Source organism: Athene noctua, chromosome 3, assembly GCF_965140245.1.
Source record: "Athene noctua chromosome 3, bAthNoc1.hap1.1, whole genome shotgun sequence".
Taxonomy (NCBI): Eukaryota; Metazoa; Chordata; class Aves; order Strigiformes; family Strigidae; genus Athene; species Athene noctua.
In genome coordinates, this window is record NC_134039.1 from 34,293,607 (window position 1) to 34,310,366 (window position 16,760).

Here is a 16,760-nt window from a genome sequence, read left to right on the forward strand (position 1 = left end):
TCTTTCTTCTACTCTCTCTCCTCAGCTGACAGTGATGGTTCTAAGCAGATCAGAGCTCGTATGTCTCATACTTGATCAATTTATACCATACAAAAAGCTGAGAACTAGCTTCCTGACAGCACTCGCTGGCAAACTAATCCTGACAAAGCTGTGTATCTTGAAATTCAGGTTTAGAGAAAGGACTGGTTTCTGGGTAAATGAGCCGTGAAAATGCAAATTGAGATCACTATGTGGCATCAGAACCCCAGATTCTAACATGGGTTTAGTGTGCTTTCAGAAAAAGTAAATGCTAATTTTAGAGACATCTAGTGCATCAGGTTTTCCCCAGGACTTTTATTATTTGCATGAAATTCGTATGTGATCACATTTTACAGATGTCTGGACAGCAGCAATCACTCTAAGAAATGAACTCAAAATTCCGTGAGATAAAATGTATTTCAAACAAAATATACAGTGATAAAGTTTTCTACATAAGTTACTATTAATTTTATGGAAATTTAAAATAAAAATACCTTCCAACATGAAAATATGAAAAGTTCATTTATTTCCATAGGCAACTTCATTCAGAGTACAAAGTGATATGAATTTCTCAAAACTGTCACTGTACCTTTTATATATTAACTGATCTAAAATAAGATACAAGAATAAATTTGCTTTTGAAGAGCTGTCCAATAAACCAGCTATGCACTAATGCCATGCTATGATAGTTTTATTTATGAATCACAGCTGACACTACAGTAACAACACTTTATAAACCTCATGAGAATTTTAATGTTTTACAATCAAAACATAAAACTGCCACTAGTACAGAGACTGTATGATTAGACAAATAAACAAGTATTAAATATTATGCACAAGGCCTGAGTTCACTATAACACATTTTGATTTACAACTTCATCTCAGAAATCTGTACAGCAGTTAGAAGTGTTTCAGAGAACTTAAAGACAATACAACTTCAGGGGCTTATTTGTTCTGTCGATACAAGTGTGAGGCCTGGAAGGCAAGAGGATTTGGTGTATGAAACTAAGGTTTTACTGCCTTGTGTAATTTCCTTGTAAAGCAGTCAAAACCTAATGGAAAGTAAGATACAAGGCAGGACCTCACTTGAAAATCAGCTAACTCATCTGAAATTCTCCAGATACGTTTCCTCACAGCTACTTCAGAGTAAAAGTTCACAATGAGTATATAAAATGCAGCATATCTCTTAACAAAGAACAAAAAAGGATCACATATACAACAGGGTATTTTTTCTGTACTCCCCTCTCCCTACATTTCTTTTATTGGAAATGGCACAAATCAGCGACATCCCACCCACCCCCAATAAAAAACACCTAATCAATAAACAAAGGTCACTCGAAAGTCCAAAAACTTCATCTGCAATGAGAGATCCAGTGTTCATAAACTTATGTTTTAAAAACTTTCCTTTTCTGCTCCAGTTATGTAGATATAGGCAGATTAAGCATGTAAATTTGGAATAGATAACAAAAGTATCATACAATTGTTAGCCTGTATGGAAGCCTTGTGGAATTTGATTCAAATCTAACTTCTCATTTAATCCTTGCTTTTTTGGTACAACTGAACTGAAAATATCTAAAATCCAGTAATCTATACACACACTTATCTATATACAGACACAGATAACATTGTAACAGAGGTTATAACACAATAGTTAACACACATTTTTCTTAGTTTAAAAGGCCATTGGGGTGTTAAAGTTCCACATAAATGTGAAAAAGGTGTTGCTAAAAATACAAAACTTAACAGAAAAGGAAAGTTTCAAATAATAAGACTTGAAATGTTGTGCACCTATACATCCAAAAATTCGGCCTTCTACTTGGGGTACTCAGCATCTGTACAGACCTATAAGGCCACAACTTTGACAGATTTCTAATTCACATCATCATTGAGAGAGGAAGACAGAGTATCTTCATTAAAAAAAACTAGGGCATTTTACCCATGTTATTAGTAAAATTTCTCTCCCCATCTCCCAGATAATTGGTGGACTCCTTTACCTTTCAAAAGACTCCTCTGATACTGTTGTCCTCCTGCATAAGCAGGTTCCACAGGCTGTTCTGTGCCTTACCGGTAACACTTGTGTGATGGAAAGGAACGAAAATCTGCTCCCTCCTCCACCCCTGAAATGACACTTGTGCCATTTCTCTGTTTCTCTCCTCTTGTGAGATTACTCTTATGACCTAGGGGCTTCTAAGCTTATCTGTAACTTGGTAGTTTCAAGGTTTCTCTGTCAGCCCCAGCAGAGAAGGTTTTTCAAGCCTCTTTAATAAAATCTTTCCAGCTAGCAGGATTAGTTTGTTTTCTGAGTTTTCAAGGATGCTTCAAAATCCTTTATACTTAAAAGCAAATAGAACCAACAGTTCTAATATGGAAAACACTGTCGTCTTGGTGCGGTCACGTTCATTGAGCATACACCAGAGCAGCCAAAGCACAACTGATGCTTATACTTAAGATGGGCAACTATATCCGCTTCTTTTCTCCTTCTGTAGTACACATAATACAGATAAATCAATTAAATAGGAACTTAGACCCTTCTCTTTACTTCTCTTTTACAAATTAATGTAAAGTAAACCAGGTGGTCTGGGCAGTTCAACCCAGACCCTGCTCTGATTTTCCCAATAGAATAAGGATCTGCTCGCACTGGGTAAGCACAGTGGGGGCACAGGCTGGAGGCTGTAAGATGATGATATAACCTGCCAGGCTTCCACATTTTTTCCTTTAAATTAGGTTGAATACAAAGGGAAGAAAATTTGTGTCATTTACAGTATTGTTCAAGGCATTGTAAAAAGAACGTATCAGATTACTTTTTCAGCAATTCAATTTCTTAATTTCTTTTTCAGTAATGCAATTTCTTAATCAGATACCAATTTCAAACCTATGTTGACCATTTTGTTTTGCATTAGGGCTAGAAAGTCCTGCTTCAGGCCAAGCTAGGTCTAACACTGCTTTCCATCCAAGTCCAGAAACAGAAGGCCCCTGGAATGCTCACATTTTGTAACATTGCCCCTTCTTCTTACTCCTTCCCATACAACTCGGATGTGAAGTACAACTGTTGCTCTCAAACAATGGTATTCACTCTGGCCACAGGATGAGTCTTCCAGCCTCCTGCAGGGACTCAGAATGATGACTTGTAAGTGGAGAGATCAACTGGACAAGGCTTCCTAAAGAAAAACTATTGTAGCAGGAGCCAAGTGGCACATGGTGACTTACCTCTTGCAACTCCTTTTTCCTCTAAGTTAAAAAGAAATAATCAGAAAACTTCACACCCACCCAGCTTCCTGATACACTAAGCAGGAAGCATCTACAAGGAAGAGGGATTTGACCCTCTCATTTTAACTGAAGTTATGTTTTTCTTTTTTATTCTTAAATAACTAGAAAATTTTGTTATAACTTAAAAGCAGCCTTTTCAGTTTTCATTGTTGTTATTCTTCTACTCTGGCCATTCTAAAAATTGCGGCAAACAAGAGAAATCAAAATAATGTTCGCAAATCTAAGTAGAAAAAAAAAAAGTATTACTTGAACCAGATAAAGATCTTATTCCATCACATTACCACCACAGAGAAAAGCCTCTCTTAATTTGAACTTGTAGGATTTTTTTTTGACTTTGTTATTACAAATTAGATTATGTTATCAGATAGCTCATGCCAAAAGCACATACCCCAAACCCCATAATTTCAGAGGTCTAGCATCTAAAATCTGTTCTTTGTTTTATTCCAGTTAATTTCCCCTCCAATCGGTTAAATTAAAATCCAGTTCTGAAAAGGCCCCAGTCCAGGGGGATCAGGGACTGAAACCCAGATCAAGACGCTGACATTCAAGACTGCCTTTATCATAGATGTATTAATTTAATACATTCTAGAGTCTTAACAGATGTTAATTTTAAATATAAACTTATCTTCCAAATAATTTAGAGGAATACAGATTCAAGTAATTCTTCAAAGGTTTGCCTTAAGTTACCCTAACAGAGTTGACATAGAAGAAGACATTAGTGTGAGAGTGTAGCGTACTAGTAAACGTAAATGAACTTAAATAGTTTAACAGTTCCAGTATCGTCTTAAGTTTACACAGATATCTTAACATAACCTACAATATCATGAATATTAACAGCACATAAGCATCACAATGTGTTAGGTATTTTTTTCTAAACCACAATTTCACTGGTCCCAGGTACTTTAAAATAATAGGACTAAGGCAGCAGCTATAATACATAAACAATTCTTTAAGAAATATGCTTAATGCTATTACTGCTTAGAACTGTGGAAATATAACAAAATACAAGTCATGTTTACAGCATAAGGCCCTTTGGTTTCTTAAGCAGCAAATGAAAGAACAATTTCTTCAGTGAAAGGCTTTGAAAAATAAAGCATGTAGGCTTTCAATAAAAAAGGTAACTAGTTCTTTCCTTCTCAAAATAGCCAGATAATTTTCAAAATAGTAGCTAAGAAAGCTCCTGAAATTCCTAGGAAAGAAAAAGTTAAAACCCAACAGAGGTGCCTGACAGAGCAGAGATTCTATCATGGGCAAGCTGAACATACACCTTCTGGGAAGTAGAAAAAACTACTGTTTGGTTTTCTGGAGAGCTTTATTAAATTTGGACTAATACAACAAAAAGGATATGAAATACCTATTTACCATATATTTTAGAGCTTATGAATCAAATTGAGAACCCACTTCATATTCCTCTACCCTTCACAAGAACTTGAGTTAAAACAAAATTAAAATGAAATAGTTTATTCTAGTCAAGGCAATTTATGGCAGTCTGCTTTTTCACACAACTATGAGCAACTTCAACGAGGCAACCCTTTTCCATCTTCTCAATGGAGCCAAAATCTATGAAGTAATTAAAGATATTTCTGTGTAACTAAACAGAGTCTGTTTAGCTACACAGAACTACTTAGTTACACAGTTGGGGCACTCAACATCCGAATTTTACAGAGAACATTCATTTTATGAGGTTCCATAACTACACATATTCATTTTTCACACCAGTTAGAAGCAGTATCAAATTAGTGAAAACACTGGAATATACAATAAATGTGATCAAGCCACCACAAATATTTGAAAATCCTGCATAAGTGGTATACTGCTTTTGCTATGGGACTGGTAACAAGTATTTGTCATTATCTAACAGGTTGTAAACCAGCACAACCACTGAAGCAGTGTTCTTACTCTGTCCTAAACTTGCACAAAACTTTAAAACAACTTCTTATGTCTCCTGAACCTTGTTGTAGTTTACTAGCACATTAATTTTAATTATCTTGTAAGAGAAGAAATACAAAATATTTTCTCTTCTTAGCCTCTTACACAGTTACTGGTTAGAGGTCTTTCTACGTAACATGGCTAACAAAACTTTCTGAGGCAGCGTAAGAATCTATGTTTTGCAAACTGTCATATGGCAAAATGACAGTCGGTGCCAAATTCAGGCAACACAAATCATCAATAAGACTTTAGCAGACATTGAAAGGACTGGCCTGCAGGATTTCATTCACTAGAGTTATTACCTCCTAGGAATTTTTGTTGAATTTAAGAAACAAAATTTTGTAGGAAATTTCATAGGAGTTGATTGAGTACACTTCTGAATAATTTTGCAATACTTAGGTGCTTCTTTTTTGATTGAATATATGCATCCTACCTTTAGTGCTCTGCTGTTCACTAAAGAGACAGGAAATCTTTAGCATGTAAGATGACTTTGCACTTACGCAATTCCACTGCAGTACCAGGTGAATGAAAAATCAAGTCTTTTTTCCAGTGCAAAAGTCTTTACTTTGCTGGGTTGAAAAAGTTTCCCCACGTCATGCTTTCACTAATCAAAAATAAGATGTTAATCAGCTTACCCATGATCCAAATTTCACTGATCTTTGAAAGGAGAAAACATTTTACCCAAAAAGATCTTTTAAGTCATTACTAGCTGAGCTGCTGTTTGTCATTGTGTTTGCTGGTTGTGTAAAGTTCTGAGGAGCAAAGAAAGGATTACCCTGTATACCAAAGCCAGGCTGTCCTATCATGTTCATCGGAGGTCCCAAGACCGAACTGCCCGCACTTGGGGACCCTTGTGGGGGTACAAACTGGTTAACCCACTGGCTTGATTTCTGTTGAGCCAACTGTTTCATACTAACTTTGGGTTTTTGAGGACCAAAAAGATTATCTAAAGCAGACATATCTGGAGGTCTGTTCTGTTGTGTCAGTGGAGAGATTGCAGATGCAGCATTCATAGGACTGTAATTTGGCATATTGGCAGTTGGTACAATGTTCATCTTGGTCGCTCCTGTTGCACTTGGACCACTGAAGAAATTCTGAGTTGTGGGACCAGCTCCCATACTGAATCCAGCAGTTTGAAAACCCATATTAGTATTTAGTCCATTTGTTATATTTCTCTTTGTGTTGTCAATAGGTGATGAAAACCCCATTCCAACACCCATAGAAGGGACAGAAGCGAAGCTGTTAGAAGACGCAACTTTAGCTTTGTTGATAGAATGGCTGGTCAAAGATGACATATTATCTATCAAGGTATCTGTCAAGTCTTTTGTCTGCAAAATACATAAAATGCAGTTAAATGCTTTTCCTGTACAAACACTCTAGCAACAGTCTTCATCACTGCTCCTGCAGAAGTGACATTAATTTTTGAGAAATCAGAATTTACTGCCTGGAATTGGGCATGAAATTTAATTGTACACAAAACCAATTGGGTTATTTTCATTCTTTGCTACTTAGAACTAATTGTTATGCAGCTTTATTTTGACAACTAAGACAACATATGAAGTACTATTGTGACATCTGCTTACATGTCCTATTCCTATCTCCAAGCCCCTTATATATTTAGTTAATACACTCTTGAGAGCAAAACCCTTTTTAATATGTGCTTTTTCCTTATCTAGAACAATGACCTTCCAATAATAATTATACCTTTGGAAACTCCTGCAATTTGAAAAATGGGAAATGTTGCTAATAATGCAAATGGAAGGCAGATTAAAATTTATTTCAGTTTTTTTCAGCTGTGCCATTGTGAAAACAAAGGTGACTTGCAGGAGAAAAAAATGCTAAATGCATACAGCACTTGAAAGGAAAAAGCATCACAAGTCCCATAGAAACACCGCAGTAGTTTGTTCTTTCTCACCTGCTTCACTGGAGGTGTTATTGCAGTTGCTTGTGGCTTAAGAGGTTGCTGGCTTTTAAGTTTCTGTGCCTGTTCTTGTTCTTTAGCTAACTTTTGCTTCTCTTCAAGTGTAAGTGATGCCTTTGAAAGGAAAAGTACTGACACTAAGTCACACAAAATGGTTATTCTTACTTTGGTATTTTTATTTCATAAATAGGTCTGTCATTTCAATAATACGTGGCAGAACAACACTTATTTATACGAAAGAGAAAGTGGATAAGCACAAAATCTATTACAATATTTATCAAATTGCTAAAAAGTACTTAAAGGAAACAAATATTAAAAGTAGCATAATGATAAATTTGAGCAGATCTCAAAGAGGTAACACAACAAAACCATTTTAGCTTTATTGTCTTATTGTTAGGCATAAGAAAAAGTGTTTTTCACAGGTTTTTTTATAGTTACCAACTAGCACATGATATAGAACTGCAATTGACCATGGAGTTGGAATGGGAATTTTATTTTAAGATTGGTTAAAAGGCTTTTCAGGATTTTAACTCTACTTTTGTTAATGATGGATAAAATCATAGAATCATTCTGCCTTAGTCTAAAATTAGTGAGAGGGTTCAGATAGCTAGAAACGTAAATGATAAAATGCATAGATTCTGGGGATCTATTTACATAATTAATAGCATTGAAATAATTTTACAGTAGTTCATGCTTACGTTTAATATTCTATGTCATGTCATGGTTTTTTCTTTGCTTCTTGTATTTATACTCATATTGACTGTTCATTTTCACTTAACTTTGAATTGTACTGTAAATGTTAGTCTCTGCTACCACAAAAAATTCTACATTTTATCTTCATCTCTGTAATTTTATCATAATGTTGCCTATTTGGATTTTCCTATCTAAATCTACTGCTTGTAGATTCACTACTGCTGTATTGAAATCTATAATTAAGGAGAATGAAAATGATCAAAAATTTATCATCCTAACTCCTGCCTTCTTTGTACAAAGCTGTTTTCAAGGAAAGGCTTTCACAGAAATTCAAGGATATGATTTGAACATTTTTCAGTGGACCTTCACAAGTGACTACGTATGGTGCTCTGCTATACAAATGAGGAGTTAGTTTTCCTTTAAAGCTTTAAACATGATAAATATTTACACGTACTCTTTTTATGCAAACGTATCAGCCTTGTATTAGATGAATGGACGTGACAGGATTCCAAAACAAAGTAAAACACACCTTTTTCTGTTTTGATGACATCTCATTCTCTTTACTATCAGATCCACTAGTTAAAAGATCAGTTCCACTAGTATTAAATACCTTGTCAATCTGTTTAAGTTTAAAGAAACAAAACTTAGTTATTTGAAACGTTGTAATTTAAGGTAACATAAATATTGACTAAGTAAATGTACATTTCAAATTTCTGTACATAACACAATAAAATATTGTCGCTTACCTGATTACTTGTACTATTAGATCTTGCCTCTTCAGACGCACTCATTTGGTTAGCTATATCCAAAGATCTATACAGTTCAGAGTATACATATTACAAAAAGATAACTATGTAGTCACATCCACAACACTAAATCAGCAATGCAGATTACTCTTCTGCATTTAAATAATACCAAAAAATTGCATTAGGAGAGCACTGCCATTTTAAAGAATGTCTGTAGGAGACTGGAAAAATGTTAATATTCTAAATTGTAAAGGTTTCCTAATGATCATTTCACATGGTCTTAGTTCCTCCTTTTTGAACTGGGTGACACAGACTCCGGGTAGCCCAAGTTAATTCCACTCAAAAATCGCACCTCATAATCAGACTCCATAAAATAGCTCTAAATGTCTTCAAATATTGCTGCCTTCTAAAAGGCTGCAATATTTATGTTTCTCCAGTATGTTTAATGTTCTCAAAAGCTACAGAAAAGCAACTTAGCATATAGAAGCAAGACATAAACTGTAAAAATTCATACTGAGCTCCACTAGTACATTTAATGAATTAATAAAAATTATTACAGAATCACAAAATCAGCTAGGTTGGAAGCGCTGACAGTTCCCAACTATACCATATCCCTCAGCGCTATGTCAACTCAACTCTTAAACACCTCCAGGGATGGGGACTCCACCACTGCCCTGGGCAGCCCATTCCAACACCTAACAACCTGTTCTGGAGAGAAATGCTTCCTAATATCCAGTCTAAACCTTCCCTGGCACAACTTCAGAACATTCCCTCTTGTTCTAGTGCTTATTACTTGCTTAAAGAAGCTCATCCCCAGCTCTCTGAAACCTCCTTTCAGGTAGCTGTAAAAGGCGATGAGGTCTCCCCTCAGCCTCCTCTTCTCCAGACTAAACACCCCCAGTTCCCTCAGCTGCTCCTCGTACGACCTGTGCTCCAGACCCTCTTTTTATTGATTCAAAAAAATAAACTGTGATTGAACCATATAAAAGTAAAGGATTTTACTCTATAAAGCCACTGACATCACCATACTATTATCACTCTAGGACTAAAAAAAAAAATCTTTGCTGACAACTGTGCTTATTTGAGGCTATTCTCAACTACTGAAGTAAGAATTACCGAGATTTTTTATTGTTGTGGCTAGAGTTTTCTCACTTTTGTTAAAAACTTAACTGAAATTTATCTCTGCTCACTTGTTCCTTCTTTAATACACATGTAAATAAACACTTACTTCTGTTGCTCTTGCATGACATGAAGTTGCTCAAGTTTTGTTTTATGCTCTGCCTCCAATCTGTTAAGCATATCTTTTATAACACAAATAAAAGAATTGAACTGTGAAAGAAATATACAAGAAGTTTGAATTTTGCAGTGATGTAATTCAGGCATGTATAACCTAAAAGGTTGTAATAAAACTTGTAATACACAGTGTCAGATAAACCTTAGATTTTTAAATAATTTATATTCCACCTTCACTATCTTCTGTTAGATACCCAACTACAAGCAAAGTATATACTGAAACAGTGAAAAGTATATGTCACTAACAAACAAGTGGGGAAACGCAGACAAAAAACCCCACAGATTAACATTACCAGATTAGATTGCACTTCTACATTATCTGCAACATTTACAAACAAGAACAAGGGAAGAAACATTAAAACTGTACTTTAGCTTTTAATTTGGATTTTAATTATATTAGTAGCTAACTGCTTTTGCAGGGTATTTGGAAGGTGATAGTATTAATTTTGAAATTTTAAAGTGAGTCAGTTAAATCCACTGAAAAATAACAAGATTTAGACATGCAAATACAGTAATACTGGAAGTTTTTTGGTTTTGTTTGTTTGCTTTTACAATAGACACAAACATATAGTAATGTATTAATTTTTCTCTGACAACAGTTTAAATCTCTACCAATTTATCAATGAAAAGCATGCAACAGTCACATTCCTACCTGATTGAGATTAAGATTGTTCTCAATACTAAGTGGAATCAGATGGGGCAATACTTTTCCTGCAAGCTGTTCTTTGGTAATTCCCAACTTCTTATGAGTAAACGTACATTTGTAAATACCTGACATACAACATCAAAACAGCAAAAATTGTTAAGTTTAGTACTCAATGTGAACAAAGTAGCACACTCTATATGTATAGGTCACCTGAACATACATTGTCTCTGTGTGCAAGCAGGGACAAAGATGATCAACAGAATCATAAAAGCTAAGTACTCATCCTCAGCACAAACATATTATAGCAAGAGGCTTTGCTAAAGTTCAGAAGAAGAGGATGTTCAAAGTAATACTTTGCAGCTCTGAAACCTGATATTAGGCAATGTATTGTCCTGGTCCATTATCTGAGAATATGCATCTTAGAATCTATCACAAGCAACTGAGTTACCACAAATTGACAAATCGCCACTAAAATATTAAACTGCATTAACTAGGGATGCGTTCTCTCCTGGCATACTTAAGTTTCTAGGAGTAACTATCACACTACTCTCTGATTGCATTTTACAAAGATTCTTACCTAAATGTTTGGGGCTGTGTTACACATAGGATCAGAAATCATGCATAGCCTTTATCTGTTCTAAAATCACAGAAAAAAGAATACTGGCAGGCACGAGGGACCCAGTGTTAAGCTTATAATTTCTGTAGCGTTTCTGACAGGAAGATTCCTCTAAATAGATTACATCTGGTGGCAAACACTGAACATACTAGTATAAAAGAAGCAGCAGCTTTCCACACTTTCTATGGTTAGTATTAGAACAGACCTGGCCAAAGAAGATTATCACACACAAGATGGAAAGTATTATGATTCCAGAAAAAAAGGAGAGCCAAAGTATATAAAATTGATTTCAGAGCATCATTTCCAAACTAAAGTTCACTTAGTCACGAGATACAAGTAGAATTCAGGGGTATCCAACTACAGTGAAAGATACGCTGTCCTCAGCTATAAATTAGTACTGATGGATGCCCTCTTGCTGATTTTGAGCAAACCAAAATAATGCTACCATCACCTATTACAGAATCACAGAAAAATCTAGTTTGGAAAAAACCTTGAAGATCATCCAGTCCAACTATTAACCTCACACTGACAGTTCCCAACTACACCAGATCCCTCAGTGCTATGTCGACTCTACTCTTAAACACCTCCAGGGATGGGGACTCCACCACCGCCCTGGGCAGCCCATTCCAACACCCAACAACCTGTTCTGGGAAGAAATATTTCCAAATATCCAGTCTAAACCTTTCCTGGCACAAGTTGAGGACATTCCCTCTTGTTCTAGCACTTATTACTTGCTTAAAGAGACTCATCCCCAGCTCTCTGAAACCTCCTTTCAGGTAGCTGTAAAAGGCGATGAGGTCTCCCCTCAGCCTCCTCTTCTCCAGACTAAACACCCCCAGTTCCCTCAGCTGCTCCCCATACGACCTGTGCTCCAGACCCTGCACCAGCTTCGTTGCCCTTCTCTGGACACGCTCGAGTCATTCAATGTCCTTTTTGTAGTGAGGGGCCCAAAACTGAACACAGGAATCGAGGTGCGGCCTCACCAGTGCAGAGTACAGGGGTCAGATCCCTTCCCTGTCCCTGCTGGCCACGCTATTGCTGACACAAGCCAGGATGCCATTGGCCTTCTTGGCCACCTGGGCACACTGCTGGCTCCTGTTCAGCCGGCTGTCAATCAACCCCCCCAGGTCCCTCTCTGACTGGCAGCTCTCCAGCCACTCCTCCCCAAGCCTGTAGCCATGCAGGGGGTTGTTGTGGCCCAAGGGCAGCCCCCGGCATTTGGCCTTATAGAAACTCCTCCAGCTGGCCTCAGCCCATGGCTCCAGCCTGTCCAGGTCTCTCTGCAGAGCCTTCCTACCCTCGAGCAGATCAACACTCCCACCCAGCTTGGTGTCATCTGCAAACTGACTGAGGGTGCACTCGATCCCCTCGTCTAGATCATCAATAAAGATGTTAAACAGGAGTGGCCCCAAAATCGAGCCCTGGGGGACACCACTCGTGACCAGCCACCAACTGGATTTAACTCCGTTCACCACAACACCTTGGGCCCGGCCATCCAGCCAGTTTTTTACCCAGATTTTTTTGCCCATCCAAGCCTCGACCAGCCAGTTTCACCAGGAGAATGCTGTGGGAAACGGTGTCAAAGGCCTTGCTAAAGTCAAGGTAAACAACATCCAAAGCCTTTCCCTCATCGAATAAGCAGGCTGCCCTGTTGTAGAAGGAGTCGAAGTTTAAAGGCCTGTAATTTCCTGGATCATCCTTCCGACCCTTCTTAGAGATGGGCATCACAGTGGCCAATTTCCAATCAGTTGGGACCTCCCCTGTCAGCCAGGATTGCTCATAAATGATAGAAAGTGGCCTGGTGACCACCCCAGCCAGCTCCTTCAGCACCCTCGGGTGTATCCCATCTGTTCCCATAGACTTGTGTACATCAATGCAGCAGGTCACTGACTATCTCCTCCTGGATTGCGGGGGGGTCATTCTCCAGTCTCTGTCTTCTGGCTGAGGAGGCTGGATTCCCTCAGTACAACTAGTCTTGATATTAAAGACTGAGGCAAAGAAGGCATTAAGCACCTCAGCCTTTTCCTCATCACTGGTTACCATGTTTCCTCCTGCATCTAGCAGGGGATGGAGGCTCTCCCTGGTCTTTTGCTGCTCACATACTATAGAAACATTTCTTGTTGTCCTTGATTGCTGAAGACAGATTAACCTCCATCTGGGCTTCAGATCTCCTGATTTCCACCCTGCATAGCCTCACAGCATCTTTGTAATCATGAGTGGCCCCTTCTTCCAAAGGCTGTAAACTCTCCTTTTCTCCCTGAGCTGCAGCCAAAGCTCCCTGTTCAGCCAGGGTGGTCTTCTCTGCCACCAGCTTCTCTTACAGCCCCTGAGGACAGCCTGCTCCTGTGCCATTAAGACTGACTTCTTAAAGATTGCCCAGCCTTCCTGGACCCCTGTACCCTTCAGGACCGTCTCCCAAGGGACCCTTTCAAGCAAATGCCCAAACAAGACAAAGTCAGCCCTCTGGAAGTCCAGGATGTGAGTTCTGCTGCCCCCTCTCCTGGCCTCTCCAAGAATAGAGAACTATATTACATCATGACCACTGTGCCCTAGTCAGCCTCCAACTGCCACATCATCCACCAGTCCTTCTCTGTTCACAAAGAGGAGATCCAGCAGGGCACCTTCTCTGGTTTGTTCCCTCACCAGCTGTGTCAAGAAGTTCTCCCACACATTCCAGGAATCTCCGGGATTGGTCCTGCTCTGCTGTGTTGTATTTCCAGCAGATGTCTGGGAAGTTAAAAGTCTCCCACAGGAACAAGGGCAAGTGATCGTGAGATTTCTCCCAAGTGGCTATAGAATATTTCATCCACCTCTCTGTCCTGGTTGGGTGGCCTATAGTAGACTCCTACTACAACATCTGACCTGTTGGCCTTCCCCCTAATTCTAACACAAACACACTCCACCCTGTCTTCACTACACTTGTGTTCAAAGCAATCATAACAGTCCCTAACATACAGCACCACCCCACCGCCTCTCCTTCCCTGTCTGTCCCTCCTAAAGAGCTTGTAGCCATCAGTTGGCACACTCCAGTCATGGGAGACATCCCACTGTATTTCTGTGATAGCCACGACATCATAATTTTCCTGTTTCATCACTGCTTCAAGCTCCTCCTGTTTGTTACCCATGCTGTGTGCATTGATATACATGCACTTCAGATGGGATGGAGTTTTGCCCCCTTCCCCTTTCAAATCTAGTTTAAACCTCTGTCAATGAGCCCAACTAACTCCTGCCAATTATTATTAGCATATTTGATGAGGGCTGCTGCCAGAACAGCTCAGAGTGTTACAAATGGTCTTTTGTCTAGAACTTTCATGTCAGTAAGAGAAACAGCTGCTGTCTTCCAGACTTGGCCATGCATTCACAACTCTTCCTTGGCAGTAACTCCGGTCATCTGGTCTCCCTGAGCCCTTTCAAGTTGTTAAAATCACACATCCTGAGTTAGGCAAGCAGCAGAGTGGCACTGAGTGTGAGGCCTCTCCTTCCAGAAGTAACAAGCCATTAGGTTTTGTTAACTATTTTGTGAAACCTCAGGCAGACTAAGCTCCATTTCAGTGCAAAGGCAGCCATGTTTGCTTAAATGTCCAAGAAAATGAGTCTAACAAAATCTGCAGTGAAGAGTAGTAGATCTGTAGACAACCACTTATAGTATCTGACAATTCAAGAGTAGTAAGAGAATGAAGCAGTAACATCTTAAAAGTTCCACGAGTATCTAAAAAAAGACAGATCATGTAATCTTCTGTGAAAAACAGCATCTGTCTGTGTGGACCACATGGTCTATGAAAGAGTCACAGCCCATGAACTGCAATGAGTACTCAGGACTGCACTGGGCCTTGAAGCCTATAAATATATATGTACTAGTGTTCGAAAGTACCAACAATATGAACAGGGGCATACTTAAGAACCAGAAACAGGAAGTTTTTAATAGTAAACTTTGTAAACACTATGTAAACACTACAATGATAATACAGAAAGTGTTCGGATTTACAAGATCAAAGCACAAAAAAGGAGAAAGTTGAAAGTATTAATTACCTAAAATTCCCATTAGCACTGCAGGTTCCTTGGATGGAATTTGTTGTAGAAAAGGTAAAATATCATCAAGCACAAACCATTTATCCAAGTACTCCAAAATCTTGCCTAAGCACACCAGTGAATTTACCCGGACCTGTGCAGTATGATAGGAATTAAACAAACTCTTTACTATATTTTTGCCTAAGAAAAAAATACAACCTCACAAACTCATACCTAGCTGAAAACAGGTGCTACCAAAACTACAACATTCATATCAGAAAATTCAAGACAAGCTAAAAAATCCCTCTTGTATCACAAAATGAAGATACATATAGTTACACACTGCTCAAAAACCCATTGGTTTTCTGCAGAACATTGTTAACATTATTGTGGAACACACTTCAATAATTTTTACAGTATTATTAACACAAGAATTTGTTAACTTTAAAAAATTTTTAAGAATAAAAAAGCAAATGGTGCTTTTGTATTTGTAAAAAGTAAAAGAGATCTCAAAAAGAAACAGAACACACTGATGGACTTTTCTTTAAAGACACAACAGCAAAAGGCCAAAGTAATTAAAGGTTATTAGGATACTTACAGCAAGAGAAGAAGTTTGCAAACATGCATTTTTAATTCTTGGAATTAAGGAATTTTTCATTGATGGGTAATCTATTAAATTGGCAAATGTAGGAATTATGTTTAGGCAAAGCTCCTAGAAAAAAAAACTCTGCATAAGTTTAAAAAGAAACATGCATGTTTATTATAAAATTAGTACTAATATTACTCAAGATCAAAATTAGCTTAAAATGTCTTCTTAAGTTTTCCTTTTAAAGAAATATTTAAGGCAATATGTGCAACTACACTGACCTTAATCTATCACACTCACTTAAAAATAGCTAGAATAATAAAGCATTATGATATGTATACAGAATCTTGAAAAATGGATTAAAAAGAGTATTCATAAATTTATAATAAAATGTTTGGATAGCATGAATATCACAAAACACATTTATATAAAAAACTTTTATTACATCAGACTAACATTTTCCTACGTAAGCCAAACAAATCTGAATGAGTACTATCAGCATCACTGCAGCAGAACAATGATAGGGTGAAAGATAAAAGAGCATATCAAGATTAAACATACTTAAGTAAGAGAGAAAAAAAAAATCCCATTTCAGTCCAATCTCAAAAAATAAGAGAGCGCAATATTAAGTATATGTTGCAAGTAATACCTGAGTAACCAAACTACTGACACAGGAAAAAAACCCTCACACTAGGTGTTTAGAAACAAAACCTTTTCTCCATAATATGCAAAGGCTTTGAAAGATAAAAGTCACATCTGTTTATCCAAATCCTTCTTTAAGAAATACTTTATTTATCTCTCCCTCACACTCCTGAATGCTTCTGGGAACTGGAAGTTAATTCCAGTAGAAGAATGGTTTAAAAAAAAAAAAAAAAAAAAAAAAGAACCTTAGAAAGCTAATGTACTGGTTTCAGCTGCGATAGTTAATTCTCTTTCTAGAAGGTGGTACAGTGTGTTTTGAATTTAGTGTGAGAGTAATACTGATAACACAGTGATGTTTTAGTTATTGCTAAGCAGTGCTATCCTAAATTAAGGAT

At 37.6% G+C, this 16,760-nt stretch overlaps 1 protein-coding gene across 4 annotated transcripts in view; it reads right to left on the reverse strand.

The window, feature by feature from the left end:
- Positions 1-313: 313 nt before the first annotated feature.
- Positions 314-16,760, reverse strand: part of SCYL2 (SCY1 like pseudokinase 2) — a 44,936-nt gene continuing 28,489 nt past the window's right edge. For 2 of the 4 annotated variants that reach the window (XM_074902665.1, XM_074902667.1), the window contains 8 exons: positions 15,736-15,849; positions 15,159-15,291; positions 10,520-10,638; positions 9,803-9,903; positions 8,575-8,641; positions 8,358-8,447; positions 7,130-7,249; positions 314-6,542 (listed from right to left, as the gene is read on the reverse strand). In XM_074902665.1, coding sequence (XP_074758766.1) covers positions 5,892-6,542; positions 7,130-7,249; positions 8,358-8,447; positions 8,575-8,641; positions 9,803-9,903; positions 10,520-10,638; positions 15,159-15,291; positions 15,736-15,849 — 1,395 coding nt within the window. In that variant the 3' untranslated portion in view covers positions 314-5,891. The remainder of the gene's footprint in view (positions 6,543-7,129; positions 7,250-8,357; positions 8,448-8,574; positions 8,642-9,802; positions 9,904-10,519; positions 10,639-15,158; positions 15,292-15,735; positions 15,850-16,760) is intronic. The other 2 variants (XM_074902666.1, XM_074902668.1) reach the window with 2 other exon arrangements.